At 52.2% G+C, this 24,241-nt stretch overlaps 2 protein-coding genes across 16 annotated transcripts in view; both read left to right on the top strand.

The window, feature by feature from the left end:
• The first annotated feature begins 10,985 nt into the window (after positions 1-10,985).
• LOC137842846 (uncharacterized) lies at positions 10,986-18,610 on the top strand. Its single transcript, XM_068657402.1, has 4 exons — positions 10,986-11,213; positions 11,494-12,016; positions 12,873-13,022; positions 14,548-18,610. Exons 1-4 carry the CDS (start codon positions 10,986-10,988, stop codon positions 14,817-14,819), a joined length of 1,173 nt encoding a protein of 390 aa, XP_068513503.1. The 3' UTR covers positions 14,820-18,610.
• The window catches only part of GARNL3 (GTPase activating Rap/RanGAP domain like 3), a 61,610-nt gene continuing 52,476 nt past the window's right edge, over positions 15,108-24,241 (top strand). For 12 of the 15 annotated variants that reach the window (XR_011089191.1, XM_068657091.1, XM_068657084.1 and 9 more), the window contains exon 1: positions 15,108-15,241. Coding sequence is in view for 14 of the 15 variants with exons in the window: in XM_068657091.1 (XP_068513192.1) it covers positions 15,168-15,241 (74 nt within the window). In the remaining variant the exon portion in view is untranslated. Of the gene's footprint in view, positions 15,242-15,440; positions 15,580-23,630; positions 23,840-24,241 lie in introns of those variants that run through there. The other 3 variants (XM_068657086.1, XM_068657082.1, XM_068657083.1) reach the window with 3 other exon arrangements.

The following is a 24,241-nucleotide window of genomic DNA, read 5'->3' as shown; positions in this document are numbered from 1 at the left end:
CGCAAATTTGTCCCCCCGGAACCCGAACCACGCACACTTGGTTCCCCCCTCATTTTGGTTCCCCCCGGTGCGCCCCGCAAATGTGTCCCCCCGGAACCCGAACCCCGCACACTTGGTTCCCCCCTCACTTTGGTTCCCCCCCCCGGTGCGCCTGGCAAGTGTGTCCCCCCGGAACCCGCACCCCGCACACTTGGTTCCCCCCTCATTTTGGTTCCCCCCCCCCTTGGGGTCCCCCCAAGCCTTATGGACCCCCCCCCCTTGGTGCCCCACCCCCCGTCCTACCCGTGCCCGCAGCAGCCGCTCGCGCTCCGCCAGCGCCTCCCGCACCCGACGCTGCATCTCGGCCAGGTGGAGGCAGGCGCTGGGGGGGGGGAATAAATTGGGGGGGGGTCTGGGGGTGCATTTAGGGGGCGGAGGGGACTGGTTCTCACCTGTAGAACTCGGCCTCGAGCCCCCCCGGGGGCAGCTGCAGGGCCAGGATGCCTGAGGGGGTGCGGGGGGGACATGTTAGCACCGGGCATGAGCTCCCCTCGGCCGCCTGCAGTACCCCTTTTCCACCAGCAGGTGGCGGCAGAGGGGCGCCCTCGGGCGGCACCGGGCATGAGCTCCCCTCGGCCGCCTGCAGTACCCCTTTTCCACCAGCAGGTGGCGGCAGAGGGGCGCCCTCGGGCGTCACCGGGCATGAGGTCCCCTCGGCCGCCTGCAGTACTCGTTTTCCACCAGCAGGTGGCGGCAGAGGGGCGCCCTCGGGCGTCACCGGGCATGAGCTCCCCTCGGCCGCCTGCAGTACCCCTTTTCCACCAGCAGGTGGCGGCAGAGGGGCGCCCTCGGGCGGCACCGGGCATGAGCTCCCCTCGGCCGCCTGCAGTACCCCTTTTCCACCAGCAGGTGGCGGCAGAGGGGCGCCCTCGGGCGGCACCGGGCATGAGCTCCCCTCGGCCGCCTGCAGTACCCCTTTTCCACCAGCAGGTGGCGGCAGAGGGGCGCCCTCGGGCGGCACCGGGCATGAGCTCCCCTCGGCCGCCTGCAGTACCCCTTTTCCACCAGCAGGTGGCGGCAGAGGGCCGCCCTCGGGCGGCACCGGGCATGAGCTCCCCTCGGCCGCCCGCAGTACCCCTTTTCCACCAGCAGGTGGCGGCAGAGGGCCGCCCTCGGGCGTCACCGGGCATGAGCTCCCCTCGGCCGCCCGCAGTACCCCTTTTCCACCAGCAGGTGGCGGCAGAGGGCCGCCCTCGGGCGTCACCGGGCATGAGCTCCACTCGGCCGCCCGCAGTACCCCTTTTCCACCAGCAGGTGGCGGCAGAGGGGCGCCCTCGGGCGTCACCGGGCATGAGCTCCCCTCGGCCGCCCGCAGTACCCCTTTTCCACCAGCAGGTGGCGGCAGAGGGCCGCCCTCGGGCGTCACCGGGCATGAGCTCCCCTCGGCCGCCCGCAATACCCCTTTTCCACCAGCAGGGGGCGGCCTATCACTAACCCTAACCTAACCCGAACCCCAACTCCAACCCCAACCCTAACCCTAATGGCGTCCCCCCGACAACCTCACCCCGCACACTTGGTTCCCCCCTTCTTTTGGTTCCCCCCGGTGCGCTCCGCAAATTTGTCTCCCCGGAACCCGAACCCCGCACACTTGGTTCCCCCCTCATTTTAGTTCACCCCGGTGCGCCCCACAAAAGTGTCCCCCCAGAACCCGCACCCCGCACATTTGGTTCCCCCCTTCTTTTGGTTCCCCCCGGTGCGCCCCACAAAAGTGTCCCCCCAGAACCCGCACCCCGCACATTTGGTTCCCCCCTCATTTTGGTTCCCCCCCCCGGTGCGCCCCGCAAGTGTGTCCCCCCGGAACCCGCACCCCGCACATATGGTTCCCCCCTCATTTTGGTTCCCCCACCCGGTGCACCCCGCATATGCGTCCCCCCGGCAAACGCACCCCGCACACTTGGTTCCCCCCTCATTTTGGTTCCCCCCCCCGGTGCGCCCCACAAATGGGTCCCCCCGGAAACAAAACCCCGCACACTTGGTTCCCCCCTCATTTTGGTTCCCCCCCCCCGGTGCGCCCCACAAATGGGTCCCCCCGGAAACAAAACCCCGCACACTTGGCTCCTGCCTCATTTTGGTTCCCCCCCCTCCCGCCCCATTTTTGGGGTCCCCCCTAGCCCCATGGACCCCCTCCCCCTTGGTGCCCCCCCCCCATTTTATCTCCCCCCCCGTCCTACCCGTGCCCGCAGCAGCCGCTCGCACTCTGCCAGCGCCTTCCGCACCCGATGCTGCATCTCGGCCAGGTGGAGGCAAGCGCTGGAGGGGGGGGAATAAATTGGGGGGGGTCAATTTGGGGGGGGTCTGGGGGTCAATTTGGGGGAGGTCTGGGGGTCTGGGGGTTGGGGGTGCATTTAGGGGGCGGAGGGGACTGGTTCTCACCTGTAGGACTCGGCGTCGAGCCCCCCCGGGGGCAGCTGCAGGGCCAGGATGCCTGGGGGGGTGCGGGGAGGGGCATGTCAGCACCCCCCAGACCGAAACCCCAAAACCGCTGCCGTTGACCCCAAAACCGCCGCCGTTGACCCCAAGGTGGCCGCTGGTGACGCCGGTAGGGCCACCGGGCGCCCCGCGGGCCACAAGTACCCAACCCCAACCCCCAAACCCCCTAACCCTAACCCCCCAACCCTAACCCCCGACCCCCCAACCCTAACGCCCTAACCCTAACGGATCTAACCCTAATCCTCTAACCCTAACCCCCCAACCCCCTAACCCCCCAATACCCCAAACCCAACCACCCAAACCTAACCCCCTAACCCTAACCCCCGACCCCCCAACCCTAACCCCCTAACCCTAACGGATCTAACCCTAACCCTAACGGATCTAACCCTAACCCTAACCCTCTAATCCTAACCCCCAACGCTAACCCCCCAACCCTAACCCCCAACCCCCCAACCCTAACACCCTAACCCTAACCCTAACCCTAACCCCATGGACCCCCCAGATTTGCTCCCCGCAAATGCGTCCCCAGGCAACCGCACCCCGCACACTTGGTTCCCCCCTCATTTTGGTTCCCCCCCGGTGCGTCCCACAAATGTGTCCCCCCGAAAACAGTACCCCGCAATCTTGGTTCCCCCCTCATTTTGGTTCCCCCCGGTGCGCCCCACAAACGTGTTCCCCCGGAAACTGCACCCCGCACACTTCGTTCCCCCCTCATTTTGGTTCCCCCCCCCCGCCCCCCCGTTGGTGTCCCCCCTAGCCCCATGGACCCCACCCCCGGTGCGCCCCGCAAATGCCGCTGAGCCGCGTTAAAATGTGTCCGGGCCCATAACCCCCTAACCCTAACGGATCTAACCCTAACCCTAACCCTCTAACCCTACCTAACCCCCAACCCCCTAACCCCCCAACCCTAACCCCCGACCCCCCAACCGATCTAACCCTAACCCTAACCCTCTAACCCTAACCCCCCAACCCTAACCCCCCAACCCTAACGGATGTAACAATAACCCTAACCCTCTAACCCTAACCCCCCAGCCCTCTAAGCCCCCAACCCTAACCCCCTAACCCTAACGGATCTAACCCTAACCCTCTAACCTTAACCCCCCAGCCCCCCAAACCCAACCACTCAACCATAACCCGCTAACCCTAACCCCCGACACCCCAACCCTATCCTTCTAACCCTAACGGATCTAACGCTAACCCTAACCCTCTAACCCCCTAACCCACCGACCCTAACCCCCGGCCCCCCAACCACAACCCCCTAACCCTAACGGATCTAACCCTAACCCTCTAACCCTAACTCCCCAAACCCCTAAACCCCCATCCCTAACCCCCTAACCCTAACGGATCTAACCCTAACCCTGTAACCCTAACCCCCCAACCCCTTAACCCCCCAACCCTAACCCCCGACCCCCCAACCGATCTAACCCTAACCCTAACCCTCTAACCCTAACCCCCCAACCCCTAACCCCCCAAGTACCCAACCCCAACCCCCAAACCCCCTAACCCTAACCCCCCAACCCTAACCCCCGACCCCCCAACCATAACCCCCTAACCCTAACGGATCTAACCCTTACCCTAACCCTCTAACCCTAACCCCCCAACCCTAACCCCCGACCCCCCAACCGATCTAACAATAACCCTAACCCTCTAACCCTAACCCCCCAACCCCATAACCCCCCAACCCTAACCCCCAACCCCCCAACCCTAACCCCATGGACCCCCCCAGGTGCTCCCCGCAAATGTGTCCCCCGGAAACAGCACCCCGCACTCTTGGTTCCCCCCTCATTTTGGTTCCCCCCCCCCTTGGGGTTCCCCCTAACCCCATGGACCCCCCCCCCCGGTGCGCCCCGCAAATGTGTCCCCCCGGAAACAGTACCCCGCACACTTGCTTCCCCCCTGATTTTGGTCCCCCCCACACACCCTTGGGGTCCCCCCAAGCCCCATGGAACCCCCCCGGTGCACCCCGCAAATGCATCCCCCCGGCAACCGCACCCCGCACACTTGGTTCCCCCCCACCCTTGGGGTCCCCCCAAGCCCCATGGACCCCCCCCCTTGGTGCCCCCCCCCTCCATTTTGTCTCCCGCCCCGTCCTATCCGTGCCCGCAGCAGCCGCTCGTGCTCCGCCAGCGCCTCCCGCACCCGACTCTGCATCTCGGCCAGGTGGAGGCAGGCGCTGGGGGGGGGGGGGGGGAATAAATTGGGGGGGGTCAATTTGGGGGGGGGGTCTGGGGGCATTTGGGGGGCTGGGGGCGCATTTAGGGGGCGGAGGGGACTGGTTCTCACCTGTAGGACTCGGCGTCGAGCCCCCCCAGGGGCAGCTGCAGGGCCAGGATGCCTGGGGGGGTGCGGGGGGGGGCATGTCAGCACCCCCAAGACCGAAACCCCAAAACCGCCGCCGTTGACGCCAAGGTGGCCACTGGTGACGCCGGTAGGGCCACCGGGCGCCCCGCGGGCCACAAGTACCCAACCCCAACCCCCAAACTCCCTAACCCTAACCCCCCAACCCTAACCCCCGACCCCCCAACACCCCCCAACCGATCTAACCCTAACCCTCTAACCCTAACCCCCCAATCCCTAACCCCCCAAGTACCCAACCCCCAAACCCTAATCCCCGACCCCCCAACCCTAACCCCCCAACCCTAATGGATGTAACCCTAACCCTAACCCTCTAACCCTAACCCCCCAACCCCCAACCCTAAACCCCCAACCCTAACCCCTTACCCTAACAAATCTAACCCTAACCCCCCAAACCCTAACGCCCCAAGTACCCAACCCCAACCCCCAAACCCCCTAATCCCCCAACCCCCAAACGTAAACCCCCAACCCTAACCCCCTAACCCTAACCCCCTAACCCTAACCCTCTAACCCTAACCCCCAAACCCTCTAACCCCCAACCCCCTAACCCCCTAACCCGAACTCCCTTACCCCCGACCCCAACCCCCTAACCCTAACCCCCTTACCCCCCAACCCCCACCCGGCATGCTCTGGGCACCAAACATGGCCTCCCGGAAGCCCGGTGCCAGAAAACTATGCCTACCAGCATTCCCCAGGCAGCTGGCTTGACCAATCACAGGCCGAGTATTCGAGAAATACATTTACCAGCACTCACTGGAACCCAAGCACTTACTGCCCTTTCAAAATAGCCTCAAGCCCTAACACTAAAAAACTTTGAAACCCCTACAGGCCTAATCCCAACTGTTTACCACACTAAACCCCTGAAGTCCTATGCCTAAAAGCCCTAACCCAAACACTTAGGACGCTCAAAACCCAAACCCAAAACATTAGGATTCTCAAAGCCCTAAACAACAAAATTAGGACGCTTAAAGACGTAACCCCAAAATTAAGATGCTCAAAACACAAAGCCAACCCAAAACACTAGGATGCTCAAAACCCTTACTCAAAACATCAGGACTCTCAAAACTCTAACCCAAAAATTAAGATGCTTAACACCCAAAGCCCTAACACAAAACATCAGGTTGCTCAACACCGTAACCCAAAAAATTAGGACGCTCGAAACTCTAACCCTGGAGAACCTAACCTGAAAAAAAAAAAAAAAAAAAAAAAGGATCGTAACACACTAACCCTAAATAACTGACCAAAAATAAAACCCTAGGACCCTAACCCTAAAAAACATAGCAACACTCCATCCCAAAAAAAACTCTAAAACCCTAACACGCTAACCCTGAAACCCTTAAAACCCTGTTAAAACTCCAACCCAGTTATACACCAGTTACCTCCCTTAAAGGATATAGAGGAGCTCTCCCAGATACGGCCGTCCTACTTCTCATGAATGCAGCCGGAGGTCGGTCTCATTCTGGTGCTCATGGTGGTGGAAGCAGGGGCAACGGTGGTACTGCTGGAGATACCACAGCCACCTGCGGTGGTTTTACCGTGCTGGGCAGCTAAACCCCACAACCGCTCTCTCACTCCCACTCCTTTAGATGAGGAGGGGGAGAAGTAAAGCAAAGAACAACTCACGGGTTGAGATAAGGATAATTTAATTAAAGGGAAATAATTATAATAATTAAATAAAGACTACCATGAACTAAACAATTTAACTAAGGGGAAATAAAAAGGGAAAGGGGAAAAGGGAGGGGAAAAGGGAAAATAAAAAGAAGGGAGGAAAACAAACAAACAAAATAAATGAAAGCTATATGGAAGTGCAGAGGAAATAAATTACTCTCTACTTCCCACACATGAGCGATGATTGACCACGTCCTTGAAGCAAGGCCTCAACGCACGCAGCCAGTGTTCGAGAGGAGGACCGACGTCTTCTCAACGAGAGCCCACCCCTCCCCTCTTCTTCCTGTTTCCACCTTTTATTGCTGAGTGTGACATCGCATGGTATGGAATATCCCTTGGATTGGTTTAGGTCAGCTGCCCTGGTGATGTTTCTCTCCTCACTTTTTGCCCATCCCCTAGGAGGGTTAGAGAAAGGCCCGATGCTGTGCCACTGCTGCTCAGCAGTAGACACAACACTGGTGTGATAACGCTGCTGTTCCAGCTACAACTACAGACTATGGCACTGTATGGGCTGCTGCCGGGAAAGTTAACATTCCAGCCAGACCCAGTACACCACCGGAGGTGGATTGTTAGGATATGGAGATGGTAGGTTATCCAACGGCTCCCGTTTATTATTTTTTTATTTTTTCTGTTCTTCTTCTTCTTCAAAATTTCTTACCTGCTTTTAGTGTAAATATTAAGGCTGTAAAAGGACATGAAGTCCTCCTGATCCATAATCCTGCATAATCACTTTCTCCCCGGCAAAAAGGTTCCTTCGAATTAACATGTGTATTTAAGGCCTGACAAATACAGTCTTCAAAGGATCCAAAAACGGGCCCAAAGACATGCAGTCTTAAAGGCTCCTTTGGCCATTCTATCACACAATACTGGACCATTTTTTATTTACTTTTTACGTTTCTGGGGCCTCTCTCGTTCCAGTTTCTAACCGTTATTCCTAATGGACTTTCTGCTGGTATGTCTGGTAATTTGCTCCCTTTCTTCTGGTCCCTGGTCTTCGGTTTTGTCTCACCCATCTAGGAATGTTACTCTGGCAATTCCCACAGCCCTTGGTTACCTTAATAAGAGTGTCTTACAGAGGATTTAAGATCTATCACCCACCCACAAATTCTATAGGAATCCCTTCGGTCCTTCACCGGCCAAGTCCCTCGCGGGAGACTGCAACCGTGGTAAAGAAGACCTTCACAATCGCTTCAGAACTAAATTCCGTCTCAGTCACACTCTTACACACACAGGCAACCGAAATCCATCCAACAGAACAGTATACGCTTTAAACTCTTACGACTCCGTTGTCTTCATTCAGATCTTCACACGCAGAATTACAGGCAAAATATACTGCTGCAGCCAGCATGGGAGCTGAAAAAAATCAAAACCTTAGCTTACCTTTATTCAGGTTCGAGATGCCATTACTCCCGACCAGACCCGAACAGCAGCCACCAAATGCTGGGGCGCCTCTCCTAGATCAAATAAGAATTCAGGAACCAAAGCCCTCCCGGACATGCCCCCTAGTGTCATACACGACTGGGTCCCAAATTGGATTGCAATTAAATTTTACAATTTATTAAATGAATAGAGGTAAACGAGCAGTTGCTCGCAAACAGATATACTGTGCCAGATGCCCTTCAGCAAGTGCCCAGAGGCAGACCAGATGTCTTCACCAACACAGTCCAGACAATGTATTAGCACACCCATGACCTGCCACATTAATCACTAACTGCCAGGCAGGACAGCTCCAGACCAAACACATACACACACAGGCACGCCACAAACACTACAAACAAAACACACAACACTAGGCGCAAGAAAAAGTGACCCCCAGAGGGAAGCCCTACGGCAACAGCAAGTCAGAACAGGCGCTCTGCACCAGACCCTAGGAGAGACTCAAATGTCACGACACGCGACTGGAAGCAACTGCCAGAACTGGGATGATGGAGGCCTAAAAGCCCTGCCTTCAAGACAAGACACCAGAAGGATGGGGAGTGAAAACCCCCTAAGACAACTCTCAGAAAATCAATTCCCAAGCAAGAGCTCCTGATGCGGCCCAGATGACTTCTGCAACAGTGAGGATGGAAACAGACGTGATCTCAAACCCAGTATGATGCACAAGACCTGAAACAGATCTGCACTTCAAGCAGCGACTGCAAGACAAGAAGTGCTGGGATCAGAGTCATGACGACAAAACAAGCATTGAGGCCCTTCAGCACCGCTACCAAGTCACCTGTCTGGTCAGTCCAGTCTAAAAAGCCAGGAGGATATCAAGACCCAAGAAGCACAGAACAGACGTTGCAGAAGCAACACCACAAGACAGACAAACTGAAGGAAACTGTCCTGCCTGGCGCACACACTCACGCTACAAAATAATCCCGCTGCTTCTATTAGCCCGGTGACCCAGCCACAAGCACCCGGAACGTGACCCAGCCTCAACCACCCTCACAGTGGCACCAAGTCTATTCAGCCAGCAGGCTCCATGCTGCTCTGGCTCCCAGCTCCCATTAGCCACCCCAGATATGCAAATACCAGGCGCCCCCCAACTTAGCTCTCAGGTTGCTGGATGGTAAAGTCCCTCCGCCTCAAGAACTGCACAGGCACTGATTGTCATCTTAGTCAATTGCCAGGCTCATCATCAGCTGCAAAAACAGAGTAACATCATTCACTAGGACGCCAGCCCCATTGCTCACCTCCTCCACAATGCTGACTACTGCTGATGCAACATACGGTTCTGCTCACCTCTTCCTCTCCGTGTCCAAGCTCCAACAGTGCAGCCAGTATCATCCACTCCACCTGGGAAAACAAAGGGATTAAATGATCATTGCGTTCACAACAAGCCAGCCAATTGTGTTTTTTTTTGTTTTGTTTTGTTTTTTGTTCCTTTGTTTTTGTGTGTGTGTGTGTTTCCTGTATTTTTTTTATATCTGTTTTACCTAAACAACATGCAGAGAGCAGACAAGAGACCTGGGGCATTTCTAGAAGCAACAATCCCCATGCTATTGCTGCAGCTTTTAATATTGAAAGGACCGCACAACCATTCAAGTAAATGGAACTTCTTCAAATGGAATTATGTCAAACAGGTTCATCACCTCTTGCAAAAACAGAAAACCAGCATTCACTAGCATGCCAGCCCTGATACCCACCGCCTGCACAACGCTCACTACTACTGGTGCAACATACAGTTCTGCAATACCTCTCTGTTCCCAGCTCCTTTACCTCACCTGCTCAGTAGATCACATGAGAAATGTGTCCGGGCGGCGCCGCGCTTAAATGTGTCCGGGCGGCGCCGCGCTTAAATGTGTCCGGGCGGCGCCGCGCCGAAATGGGCCCGGGCGGCGTCACGCTTAAATGTGTCCGGGCGGCGCCGCCACGCTTAAATGTGTCCGGGCGGCGCCGCGCTTAAATGTGTCCGGGCGGCGTCGCGCTAAAATGTGTCCGGGCGACGTCACGCTTAAATGTGTCCGGGCGGCGCCGCGCCGAAATGGGCCCGGGCGGCGCCGCGCCGAAATGGGCCCGGGCAGCGCCGACTAAAATGTGCCCGGGCGGCGCCGCGCTAAAATGTGTCCGGGCGGCGCCGCGCTTAAATAGGCCCGGGCGGCGCCTCGCTTAAATGTGCCCGGGCGGCGTCGCGCTAAAATGTGCCCGGGCGGCGCCGCGCCGAAATGGGCCCGGGCGGCGCCGCGCCGAAATGGGCCCGGGCGGCGCCGCGCCGAAATGGGCCCGGGCGGCGCCGCGCTAAAATGTGTCCGGGCGGCGTCGCGCTTAAATGTGTCCGGGCGGCGCCGCGCTTAAATGTGCCCGGGCGGCGCCGCGCTTAAATGTGCCCGGGCGGCGCCGCGCTAAAATGTGTCCGGGCGGCGTCGCGCTTAAATGTGTCCGGGCGGCGCCGCGCCGAAATGGGCCCGGGCGGCGCTGCGCCGAAATGGGCCCGGGCGGCGCCGCGCTTAAATGGGCCCGGGCGGCGCCGCGCTAAAATGTGTCCGGGCGGCGCCGCGCTTAAATGTGTCCGGGCGGCGTCGCGCTAAAATGTGTCCGGGCGACGTCACGCTTAAATGTGTCCGGGCGGCGCCGCGCCGAAATGGGCCCGGGCGGCGCCGCGCCGAAATGGGCCCGGGCAGCGCCGACTAAAATGTGTCCGGGCGGCGCCGCGCTTAAATGGGCCCGGGCGGCGCCGCGCTTAAATGTGCCCGGGCGGCGCCTCGCTAAAATGTGCCCGGGCGGCGCCGCGCTAAAATGTGTCCGGGCGGCGCCGCGCTTAAATGGGCCCGGGCGGCGCCGCGCCGAAATGGGCCCGGGCGGCGCCGCGCCGAAATGGGCCCGGGCGGCGCCGCGCCAAAATGTGTCCGGGCGGCGCCGCGCTTAAATGTGCCCGGGCGGCGCCGCGCTTAAATGTGCCCGGGCGGCGCCGCGCTAAAATGTGTCCGGGCGGCGTCGCGCTAAAATGTGCCCGGGCGGCGCCGCGCTAAAATTTCCCTACTACATTTCCCGGTATGCTCTGGGCACCCAACATGGCCTCCCGGAAGTCCGGAGTCCGAGAAGTACATTTCCCTGTATGCTCTGGGCACCCAACATGGCCTCCCGGAAGTCCGGAGTCTGAGAACTACATTTCCCTGTATGCTCTGGGCATTCAGCATGGCCTCCCGGAAGTCCGGAGTCTGAGAACTACATTTCCCTGTATGCTCTGGGCACCCAACATGGCCTCCCGGAGGTCCAGAGTCCGAGAACTACATTTCCCGGTATGCTCTGGGAACCCAACATGGACTCCCGGAACAAGTGGAAAGAGTGGGGAAACATGTGGAAAGTCACACGTGCAAACGGCAGAAAAATGCACCCCACGCTCCTCTCTGGAAGGAAATAACTATTCTGAGCAATATGCTCTTTCTGGCATGTAAGCCGATCGGCAACGCAAAACTACATTTCGCGGCATTCCGCGCGTGCCAACATGGCCGACTGGGAGTCCTGAGCCCCGGAGCCTAAAGACCACGACTCCCGGCATTCTGCGGGGCTTGAGGCCAGGCCACGGCTATAGCGCATGCGCGGAGCCTCTCCTCTTGCAGTAGTGATTCGTCACCAGCAGGTGGGAGCAGAGTGCCAGGAGCAGCTACTGCGCATGTGCCACGCATCTCCGTCTGCAATACCAATTTTTGTCCAGCGGGTGGGAGCAGAGAACGAGTTGCCGCTGTGACGCCTCTCCGCCTGCAGTACCGCTGTTCGGCCAGAAGGTGCCACCCGACACCGCCCCGCTGCCCGTTCCGACCCAGCCTTCTCCGCTCATGCGCGGAAGCAGATCTGCAGCCACGGCTTCCAAAACCGTCTGCTCATAAAGGGAAGCAGCGGGAACCAGGCGGAACACCGCACGAAAACGGCAAGAAAAGGCACCCCGCTTTACTGACGTGGAGGAAGAAACTGCCGTTCCAAACTTCCCATGTGCCACTACGGGCTTGGAAGCTGAGTGGCAACTTGAAACTGCATTTCCCGGCGTGCCCCGGAAAGCAATTTGGCCTACCGGAAGCCTGGAGCCCAAAGACCACAACTCCCGGTATGCCGCAGGGCACGGTGCTCACAGCACCTGACCCTATGGACGCCCCGGAGCCAGCCCCGACCTTTCTGACCTGCTCCCCTGTCTGGTGGCCAACCCTGCACCCCTGTCCCGCGGTTCCGCTCCTCCCGCCAGAGACTTTCCCTGTCCCAGGAATTGAGGAGCATGAAGAATGACGATGGGGAGGGAGAGAAGCTAATGAAACCTAGGGGAAAATTTACTGTTTTGTGAGGGAAATTCTGTGATAGCATTACAGGATAAGAAACTATATTTATGGATTAAAATCTGAGGTAACATGAAGGGGACAAATGGAGCATTTTGTGAGGGAAATTCTGTGGTAACGTTTGTGGATATAAAATGATATCTTGGGGATAAAATCTGAGGTAACTTCAGTAGGTGGAGAATGACACCATTAGAGGGTGGAATCTAATGAAACCTAGAGGGGAGAATTATCTTTTTTTTGCAGGGAAAGCCTGTGGTGACATTAGAGGATATAAAACTACAAATACATTTATAGGTTAAAATCTGAGGTACCTAGAAGGGGAGAAACGGAGCCTTTTGTGAAGGAAAATCTGTGGTAACATTAGAGGATATAAAACTGCATTTATGGATTAAAATCTGAGGTAAATTGAAGGGGACAAGTGAAGCATTTTGTGAGGGAAAATCTACAGTAACGCTATAAAACTACAATTATGGGTTAAAATCTGAGGTACCTTGAAGGGGACAAACTAAGCATTTTTGCAGGGAAAAACTGTGGTAACAAGAGGACAAATGGACACAGCAGGCATCCCCATATCCTTCAGCTGCAGGAGCTGGCTTTTGTCCTGTCTCACGGCGTCGTCCTTCCTTTTTGCAGCATCCGATGGTGGAGGAGGAAGAAAAAAGAGTCTTGGTGTGGAGCTGTGCAGCAAGAGGAGCAGAGGACTGATGAGGTGGCACAAGAAAGGCATCCAGGGCAAAGGGAACCCCTTGTCACCAGGGCTGCAGTCACGTGAGAGCATAGCTGGTTTGTGTTTGTCCCTGTAAGCAGGGCTGGGTCTTTGCGATTTTTTTGGCCTTTTGGCCCGTTGCTCCTCTGGCTGCCCAGAGAATGCGGCCCTCGTGTAAGCAGGGCGAGAGGCAGCATCTCCGTACCCAAAAGGGGGATGGAGCTCGCCAGACCCCAAGGCCTCCCTGTAAGCAGGGGAGGTCTGTTTCCCCGCTCCTGCAGCCCCAGCAGCTTTCTGACTGCCGTTGGCCTGGCCAGCATGACCCCCTGTCATCAGCATGTGTTACGTCTCTTGGCCTTTGCCTCCTGGGAAGCTCCTGTTGGCATATTGAGGTCTCTGGCTTCTTTGCAGCCCCTTGGGGCCGGCCTGAGGCTCTCCCATCCTGCTGGCGGGGAGGGAGGGGCTGCTCCCCAGGCGCTGGCTGTATGGAGCTCTCTTTCTCTTCGGGAATGGCAACTTTACCCCACAAAAGGAATGGAGGAGGAAAAACAGTGATGGGTGGCAGGACAGATGGAGGAAGAAAAAACAGGGACAGGAAGCAGGACAGAGGTATGAAGAGCAAAAGGGGAACTGGGAGCAGGACATAGGAAGGAATAGAGAGCAAGAAAGGGCAGAGAATCAAAGAGAAACAGAGGGACACGGATTGGGACAGGAATTAAGAGAACAAGAAATGAGTGGGAAGAAAGACAGGGACAGTAGCCTATATAAAAAATAAACCAGGGACAGTGAGCAGGGCAGAGGGAAAGAGAGAAAAAAGACAGGAAGAAGGAAAGAAGAATAGAGAAAAAATGGCACAGGAGCGGGACATAGAGAGAGAAAAAAAGAGGACAGGACAGACCTGGCAGTATGGAATTTTGGTTATCGGGTCACAGAAGAGAGCTTGGTGGCGCTGCAGTTTTCCTCCTCATATGTGCTTGTATTTTGTAAAACTGAGGGTTCAGTGTCTTTCAATTATAGTTTACATTGGTCGTAGTTGAGGGTTTCTTACTCAGGGGTTATAGTTTATTAATTTATTGGGTGAGACTCAGTATTTGTCTGGTTTTATAGTTTACTCATTTACTGATCAGGCATCGGGGTTTACAATTTAACATAATCTACAAACTTTAAATACCTGACAATAATTTGTTGGCCCCAGATCTCTGCAGAGCTCCCACCTGTGACACTCCTTCAACTGTCAGGCTACACCTCAGCATCTGCAGAAGACTGAACAGTTAACAAATGGCCAGGCACAACCCCCCCAGAACTGTGCCCTAGTCTGCAGTAAGTAATCGTTGCTGCAAAATTAAGGCCGGCTATGCTACTTTGGTCACCTTCTCTGGGTCTGTTTCATTACCAGGATGTCAAGTAGCCCTGCAAGTCTGACAGTTTCACTTAGGTGCCCAGCTAACTCCAGCCCTCTGTGGATGACAGTCCTCAGAAACTGGCACAGACTGAGACTGCAATGCTAAGTGTCTGCCCTACTTGGCATGACAATGCACACACCCAACACAGAAAGGAGGAACAAGCAGTCCCCTCACTTAACCACCCTCTCACTCATCACAGGCAGAAGGAATGTGAAGCAACCAGCTATCACAGTGCCTGAGCTCTGTGTTCAGCATACCGTCATCAGAAAAGTGCCTCTCATCCATCGGAGAGCCAGCAAGACAGCCCACCCCAGCTGTCTGTCCCCAGCTGTCTGTCACTCCTTCTCCACTAACGCTTCTGCATTAAGTGCAGCCCTAGTCCTTCCTTCAAAGAGAACACTGCCACAGCATGCAAAATTTGTGGGCACCTTCAGACCGCTCATAAAGCTGTGTCCAGCCAAAACAGGATGAGAACGACAGTCTCTTAAAAACGCGACACTGGAGGGACCGAGCTACTGAGGCACTGACCCTGGCCGGCACAATGACCGAAGCAGGGCTCCGCGCCCCTCGCTCGAGCTGCCTAGCGAACAACGCCAGCGCCCTCTCTGCGGCCCGCGCCGTGGACCCGCGGGCTCTAGGACCCGGGCTCCGCGGCCTGCGCCATGGCGTGCGGCGGAGGGGACGCGGGCTGCCGCGGCGCTGGGCCGCAGCGCAACCTTCGCCGGCGGCCTCCGCCCCCGTGCGCTCGCCTGGTCTGCGTTAGCGGGGAAGATCCGAAACCGACGGGAGCGCGGGGGCGCCGCGGCGGGAAGCGCGCTGATGCCCTTCTCGGGTGCGCCCGACAGCTTCACCTCTGGTTGCTGCTGGTGCCCGGCGCCTCTGAGAGTTCTCTGGTAACTACCTGTCTCGGGAGCGGCCGGGAGCTGCGGGATCTCGGCCGGCGGGGTGGGGCCGGGAAGCGCCGCCGCTCAGGCAGCGCGGGCTGTGGGCGGGCCCCGGGCGCGGCGGTGCCGGGCCCTGCAGCCGTGCTTCTTGGGGGCAGCCGCACCGGCTAGGGCTGGTGCCGCCAGCCTGAGAGGGGCGGGCGAGCTGCGTGTTTTCTCCGTTGTTCGGCAGCGGCCTGCCCGGCTTGGTGGTGACTCAAACATGGGAACACAGACAAAACGCCTTCAGAGATCTGTCTAAAATAAACCAAGAAACAGAAGATCTATGAAGAACTCATCCGAATGAGGTCTGTGGGTGAACCTGCCGGCCCTCGATAAGGCAATGCTTTCTTTGTTTTGGGTTCTATACGTACGTTCAACGGCCTTTTTAACGTCTTTGTATGTGTATAGATAGGCGTACACACATTCTCAGAGGCATAAGGATGTCTTGTGTACAGGAAAAGAAATTCTTGTCCTTTTATTTTGGTTTACAAATCATTCAAAACTGTTCTTAGAAATGAATTTTTCATGTGGGAAATTTAGAATGTTTTTAAAAGGAAGTGATGTTTTAAAACTTTTGGTTTTTTCTTTATCCACTGCTTTGCTGAAGTATTTAAAACATCTTAATTACTGAGAATAATTTATATATATAGAGAGAGAGAAACATCTGGCTTTACCAGCTATCTGCAAAAATAGCTAGAGTTGAGTCAATCATGAAAAGTTTTCAGTAGGTTTTAGAAGATAATTACCTTAGCTTGACCTACGTAAGATACCATTTTATCCCAGAAGAAAATACAGCGTAATGGCCTTTTTTTCCCCTACCAGATACACATTTTGTGCATTAGCCTGTTTAAAAATTTTCATCAGTTGTACTTTTTTTTTTTTTTAACAGATCATGTTCTGTTTTGGGATTTATCAGACTAACTGGGTTTTGTTTGGATTTTCATCATTCTTTGCACCAGCTGTGTGCAAGACAACCCCCCCTCCTTTTTTTTTTTCCTAGAACGTTTTAGTCTAGAATACTAAATTCTTCATTTCCTGCTGAGATTCTGCCTGCCTGTTTGGTGTCAAGTGTGGTGCCATATACAGTTTGGAGAATGTTATTGTGGTTCTTCTGGTTCTTTACTTCTAAGTATTTTAAGTGCGCCTGTAGTATTAGTATTTTATCAGTTCTCTCTTACTGCTCTCTCTACAAACTGTGATTACTGGCTTTTCTTCAGTGTTCAGTATGATGCTGTCTAGCTTCCTTATAAATTCCATTGTTTTCAGGGAAGTTGCCATGCATGCCCAGTATTTTAATTTAACAGTGTGAAGGGTGTCTTGAATCAGGAGCAGCAAAACTTTCATGTCTCCTTGGCTAACTTGGAACTGGCTGGTTTCTGCTACTTGCAGTCTGTAGTGGGTTTACGTGGCAAGGTTTTGGTAGCAGGGAGCCATAGGGGTGGTTTCTGTGAGAAAGATCTAGAAGCCGCCCCATGTTTGGGAAGGGCCCCATTGTTTTCCAGATCTGAACCAATAAGCAATGTTGTTTTGCGCCTCTGTGAGAGCATATTTAAGACAGGGAAAAAACGCTGCACCACACAGCAGCCGGGAGAGTCAAGGGAGTGAGAAACGGACTTGCAGGTGCCAAGGTCAGTGTAGAAGGAGGGGGAGAGGTGCTCCAGGCGCCGGAGCAGAAGTCCCCTGCGGCCTGTGGTGAGGCCCATGGTGAAGCAGGATGTCCCCCTGCAGCCCATGGAGTACCACGGTGGAGCAGGGTTCCACGCTGCAGCCCGTGGAGGAGACCACAGTGGAGCAGATGGCACTGCACCGACGGAGGCTGCTGCCTGTGGAAGACCCCTGCCGGAGCAGATTCCGGGCCGGACCTGTAGCCCGTGGAGAGGAGCCCACGCAGGAGCAGGTGACCTAGCAGGAGCTGCTGCCCGTAGGGGAGCCAGGTTGGAGCAGTTTTCTCCTGATGGACCCCGTGGTACGGACCCATATCTGGAGCAGTTCTGGAAGAGCTGCTGCCTGTGGGAAGCCCACACCGGATCAGTTCGTCAAGGACTGCATCCTGTGGGTGGGACCCCACAGCACAGGGGACGAGAGTGACCGAGAAGGAGCAGCAGAGAAGTGCTGTAGACTGACCATAACCCCTATTCCCCCGTTCCCCTGTGCCGCTCGGGGGGAGGAGGTGGAAGAGGGTGGATGGGGGGGAAGGTGCTTTTGGTTTCTTTCCTTTGTTTCTCACTTGTCTAGCTTGTTAGTAATGAGCAATAAATCTTACTATCTTCTTATGCTGAGTCTGTTTTGCCCGTTACAATAATTATTGCGTGATTTTCTCGTCCTTACCTCAATCCTTGAGTCCTTTTCACATATTTTCTCCCCATTCCTCTTTGAGGAGGGGGAGTGAGAGAGCGGCTGTGGTGGAGCTCGGCTGCCCACTTGAGCGGAACCACGACACAGGCGTACTGAATACTCTCCATAGAAAACTTTCTGTAGGCAGCTGAAATGATGGGAAAACTTTACAATCCCATAAATCAACATATAGCAGGGTACTAGGAAGCAGATGAGTCTGCTCCTCTGGATCTGTTGCCATGTATGCATGTGTATATATATATATATGCATATATAGATATATAAGTTTGGAGATATAGCTAGTTCAGGAGCTTAACTGAAGTACTTGGACTCTCATGGTATATGGTTGGTTTGCATGCATGCTGGGAGAGCCTTCAGAAATGGGGATTATAGAAGAGTGTAGAATCTCAAACCTGCTCAGGTCAGCTTCTGCCACTTCAGGTCTGCATAGGTCCATTGAATAGACAGTTGAAGGGGCAAGCTTGGAAGTAGTAATAGTGAGTAAAGTTTGGCTGTGCACTAGGAATGTTTATGGATGGAAGCTAATGCAAACATTGTGGTCAAGATCCAAGTGGTCAGATTTCTATCCGTCATGACAGCTGTTCCTAGTTGGCTAACTGCATTTGAAGGTTCAAAATGGATGAGATAAAAAATGCTGGTTATGTGGACTTAATTATAATTTCAGCCATCCTACTATAGCCCAGAGTTTTAAAGATATCATTATTTATTTTGCAAACATTGAAAAATAAATAAATAAATAAAACACCAAAACCAAAACTTCAGTATTTGTGGCTTAGCCCACTTTTTAGAACTTTGCTTCTAGATGTCTTAGTAGCAATTTGGTTATGGAAAAGATGAGTGGTTTTGATTTCATCTAATAAAAGGAAATGGAACATAAGTTCTCTTCTTGGATTCCTTTATATTATGTAAGTATTTTGTTCTGCTTGCTTCAGAAGATGTAAGGTACATCACCAGCAGAGAGTTACTAAGTGGTGCGAGGAACATTCATCCTTTAAAGGTGTCACTAAAAGTGTATTTATGCTCTTTGTAGAAAGCCAAGAGATAAAATGGACTGATTTGTTTTGAAATCCTGCTAGTATCAATACTTGTCAGGTTGAGATGTACCAGCTATATTGCTGTCTAAGAGTCTTCAATCACTTCCAGAGTATTTTCTGTGTCTGCAAAATGCCGAGGATCTCATCTATCCTAAAGCTGGTTAAAGACTAAGATTTGTTTCACAAGGCCATAACAAAAGTAATGAAGAGTGTTTGTGGTTGTTTTACCTTGCTAGGCAGCTGAACTCTACCACAACTGTGCTCTCACTCCCCCTCCTCTTCTGAGGAGGTGGAAGAAGAAAAGGGGAAAAAAAAAAAAAAAAACAATTCATGGGTTGAGATAAGGATAATGTAATTAAAGGAAAAATAATTATTAAGGGGAAAATATTATTAATTAAATAATTTATCTACAGAGTAAAGGAAAAGGGGGAAAGGGGAAAAATGAAAAAAAGGCTGTGTGCAAGCACAGAGGGAAAAAATAGCTCTACTTCCCACCAGTGAGCAATATTTGACTACCACGTCCTTGAAGCAGGGCCTCAATGTGCCTAGCATTGTTGTTCAGGAAGACAGATATTTTCATGATAGCCCACTTCTCCCCTCTCCTTCCTTTCTCCACCTTTTATTACTGCCTGTGACGTCACATGGCATGGAATATACCTTTGGTTGGTTTAGGTCAGCTGCCCTGGTGATGTTCCTGCCCCATCTCTTGCCCACCCACAGTCTGCTGGCTCTTGGGGGGGTTAGAGGGCGTCCTGATGCTGTGCCAGTATTGCTCAGCAGTAGACACCACACTGGTGTGATACCAATTCTGTTCTGTTCTAGCGACATGTGCAGAGTACAGCACTGTATGGGCTGCTGCAGGGAAAGTTAACTCCATCCCAGCCAGAACCAGTACAGTGTTTTAAGAGAAGTGTAGCACTATTTGAAATTGCTGACAGTACAGATACCACAAGTCTGGTGAATTAAACCCTTCATTTATCTTTATATAAATCATACAAAAAGGAATGCTATTATAAAGGCAGAAGCAGATTAAAGGAGATATAACTCTGGAAATTAAACAGAAAAAGTAGGGGGTCATTTTGATTTATACTTCAGGTTTATTACCATGCCATATAAAGTAAACCACTTCTTTTTCCTAATATGCCCATAATTCCATTTCTCAGACTTTCTTCTTTAAATCATACATTGTGGGTCTTCTTTAAATCATACACTGAGGCTCATTTGTATGTTTTAAAATATTCTCTCTGTTTATCACTACATGTGCTTAGAAAATCCATTTATGTGTGTATAAATATTTATTTTGGGGGGAGTATAGAGAGGAACTTGGCAAACAGTCAGCAACAATTACAAATAAAGCAAAAGCAGTTATTTGTGTCTCTGCCAGCCTGTTACTGCAGAGACATGCTGCATCCTGCAACAGAATAAGAAGCATCTATCGTTGCTATAAGCTGCCAACAGGAATCCCTCATCTTATTAGGCAGCATCCAAGTAACCTTTCCTAGTTCCACCTCTGTGTGCTTATTGTTTACAAAATAGGAAAAGAATTACTGATAGCGTGTTGTAAGGGAGGAAGCCCTTTGTGCAAAGAATATTGTTTTTATCATGTTTAAGATTTATTACAGCATCGAAATGATAGCATGCTACAGAAATCTGATGTGCTGATCTTTCTCATGCAGAGGGTCTGTGTTTGCATTCCACTCTGGCTGGAATTTTGACGTGCTTTTGGACTTCGGTGTGGTGTAATGCCAGCCCATAACTTATTCAGGCTTTTCATTTCAGAAGACCTTCTTAGGAAGGAGTTGATTGAGGAAAAAGCTCAGTCTGAAAAACTGAAGTGAGAATCTTCAGCATTGTTGTAGTTTCTAAGGTCTGTGCAAAAGTAGGTGGTGTTTCTTTTCTGTTTGAAAGAGAGGTGGTCATGTTTTACATGTTGGTATTGCTTTTTCAGGATGACAGTGGGCACTACAAAGCAAATACTTACATTTGAATGAGTGCATGTTTTCTTTTTTACTGTTTTATACCTAGTGCATAGAAGGGAAGAGGAATAGGGTAAATCACAACTGTGTCAAAGTACAAATTAAGTGGTAGGTTCTTTCTGTTTCATTACTTCCACAGAAGTAGGTTCTTCTGAAGGAGTGAGAGAAATGAAGCTTCACTTACGGCACGCTTCTAAAGCAATTCTGAGAACAAGCAATCATAGAGAACAAATATTGTGGTTTAGTACAAAATTCTGAGGAGGAGTAATAGTTTGTTGTTGTTGTTTGTTTGTTTTTCTCCAGTAAATTTTTTTGCTTCTCTAACATGGAAGATCCCTTGAAGCTGTTTTACTTGGTATGCCTATTCTTGTCTGTTAGGGTGTTTCTCAGTATACAAGCAGTCAGTCTTAAGTTTCCTGTTTTACTAGGTGAAAATTACTTTTGGCTGGTATGTGGAATATATTAATTTAGGTTTGCAATAAATCTGTTTGTGGTAAATGGTTGGATTTGTGTTCTGACATTTAAGTTATGATGTAATGGACTCTATACATATAGTCTGCAAACAAGTGAATTATTCTTTACAGTGTTTAACAATACAAGACTAATATCAATTATTTCAATCGATTTCCAAAACTGGAAGATCTTTTCAATACATGGGAGGTAATCCTTTATTAAAAAAAGCAATTTTTACAGTTAACTAGTATAAAGACTTGTTTGCAATACTTAACCAGTTATCTTGTAGTTTCTTGCCTGTAGAGATACGTTTTAGAATCACTTTTAAAAAAAAAAAAGTTGGAGTTAGTAAGGTGCAGATTTTTGTCTCCTGTTAGCTTTGAAGATTTGTCAGGGTGCTGCTGTCATGTTCATACTTTCAATATTGAGTAAAATCACGATAGTATAGATAGTGAGGGGAGATTACTCTCCAAATTATTAAATGTTACTGATTTAAATTTGATAGCATGTCATAATTCTTTCAGATAGACATAATGCTATAATTACATGTATGAGGAAAAAAGTGTGCAGGAGAAAGCAAGAAGAGGTGTTACTCCAAGAGTACTCCATGCATGGAATTCTTGCTCTGTTTTAGCATTAGAGATCAAAACAAAGAAAATAAAAAGTATATAAGTATATTTAAACTTTATTCACTGAGCATCATGTTCCAGACTTAGATGCAGCCATCAATTGCCTGCAGTTTGCCCTTTCTACATTGACTTCCAGAGGTTGAAAACTACCTTGGGACAGATACATGCTTCTCTAGTAATACCAACCAGTTTCATGTGAGGAGATGGATGAGTGGATGCAATTTTATTTATTTATTTATTTTTTGACCTGAGGAGCCACCTGCCAAACTGAGCAGCTGCTGGACATGTAACTTGTAGGTGGTCCTACAGAATAAAGGTAAGCTGGGTTCCAATTGCATTTTATCACTTTATTCATGCTTGCAGTTTGCTTGTGTTAATCTACCGTTAAACTCATAGTCCAACTGTGTTCCATTAATTCCTTGGATAACAAGAGTCTCTCTACCTTTTCTGGAAGGCTTTCTCCCCCTTCTTCCCCCTTTTATTGAGCAGCTGGTAGTGTGACTCCTTATAAGCACACATCAGCAGAATTAATAGTGAGGTGTAATGCTGTGACATAGAAGGAAGAGTAAGTTACTGATAGAGGATGCAGACTTACTTAGACATAGCTTGTATTATGAAGCTATCCTCAGGTGTCAAAATGTTGTAAACTTTGCTTATAGAAGATGCAAATTAATTTTCTGGTGGCTGACAGAGTAAGCAGAGAGACACAGAATGATATGAATTCTGGAAATGGAGCTCTTAGCACTAGGGTAGCTTTTCATTAAAATCAAACCACAAAGTTTTAGTATGTTACCTGAAGTTGCAATTTCATGGTAATGGTTGTAAAGAAAGCTAAGACACACAATTACATCGTGCAATAATTCATTATAGTTTACTACCTGGATGGTTGTGGTATTTCATAATACACAGTAGTGCACTTAAGTTTATTACAAAACATGCAAGCCATTGAAATTATTGAAGGAGTTGGTGTAAACAGAGTACAGCCATGCAAGTTATACATGTAATCACTTGAGATGCAAGTTGTTACTCTAGCAAAGAACTGTTTCATCTTTAGTCATAATGGTTGATCTTAATACTGGTTTCAACTCCTACTGCAAAGTTGTAAAATAAGTCTTCACATGGTCAAAGTACTTTATGTCATGCTGTCGTGCTGAGATTCGTGATGTGAAGGTGATAAGCATTGACTATGTTTACCTCTTGGAAAGGTAGAGAACAATAGCATATACATGTATCTACATTAAAGGAGAAAGCAGGGCTTCACGCACTTGAAAGTGTTTCCCATTTGGTTTGTGTTAGACTCTTAAAGGCATGCAGGGCTTGTTGAAGGCTCAATTGGAATGAAGTGGTCTGGTGTCCGCTAGCAAACCAAAGATTCTGTCCATGTGCTGTCTGAATTTTCAACTTTGTGAATGAAGTAATACTTGATAGAGCTGCCATTCTGTCCCCTGGTCAGGTTTTGCCCTGCTGGCTGGTTGTGTTTGCACATGACAGAATAGTCTTGTAAGATGACTGCACTTCTGAAGCTTTCGAGCTGTAGCCAGCCAGGTTGAGAAGACCTTTTTATGTGCCTTTACTGATATAACAGTAGCCAGATTAAGTCTGGCTTCTAGGATGCAGCAGAAACCAGAAGCGGACAGTGAGCTGGCAAGACTATTGCTGTGTGGAATGGTTTCCTCGGTGTTTTGCTCCTATTAAATAGCAACCAGCTCTGAGAAAACGGCTCTACAGGAGCCTGCTTCTCTACGTCCCGCGTTTACCAGGACAGAGTTCGCGCGGGATGCTGCCGCGAGCCCGGCCCCTCTCCGTGGAGGGGGCGCGGGAGGTCCTTGACTATGGAGGAGCCCGACGACCCGCAGGGCCCGTTTGTTCTCTCGTAGCCAGCTCCCGGCTCGCTCGTGGGACTACAGCTCCCGGCGTGCCTCGCGGCGGCGCGGCACCTCAGCGGCTGGCGCGCCGTGCCTGTGCGCCAGGGCAGCGGGATGTGTGAGGGGAGCTCTCGTCGTTTCTCCCGAGCGGGACGGAACCGCGGAAGCGACGCGGGAGCGGTGAGGCCTCCGCACGCATGGAACTGAGAAGCGCAGAGGCGGTCTCCAGTCGGCTCCTCGGCCTCTCTCAGCGGTACCGGAGCCAGGGAGGCGGGGGACGATGTCGGGTGGGGCGCGGCGCGGGCCCGCTCTCACGGTGGCGGTCGGACGGTGCCGGAATTGCACCGGCTGGGACCCTGCGTGTGGGGGCCGGAGGGGCGGTGCAGGGCCGGCCCCCGCGCAGCGGAGCGGTGTGAGTCCCGGAGCTGCGGCCGCCTCCCGCAGGGGCTGTCGCCGCTGGCGTGAGCGGGGCCAGATGTGCTGTCCTCGGGGTGGATTTCTCAGCCTGTTCAAGCGTCATGCTCGTGCAGGCAGGTATCACTGAGAAAGCAATGTCCGATTACTCGTCTGCTTAGCATGTTTGTACCCGTGCCCACCTGTTCAATGAAAATAGATTAACAGCTACGATGTGTCAAAGGGCTGACAAGTAATGATC

The sequence above is a fragment of the Anas acuta genome, chromosome 20 (assembly GCF_963932015.1).
Source record: "Anas acuta chromosome 20, bAnaAcu1.1, whole genome shotgun sequence".
Classification (NCBI taxonomy): Eukaryota; Metazoa; Chordata; class Aves; order Anseriformes; family Anatidae; genus Anas; species Anas acuta.
The sequence above is the reverse complement of the archived record's forward strand: the minus strand, read 5'-3'. Positions and strand labels throughout refer to the sequence as shown.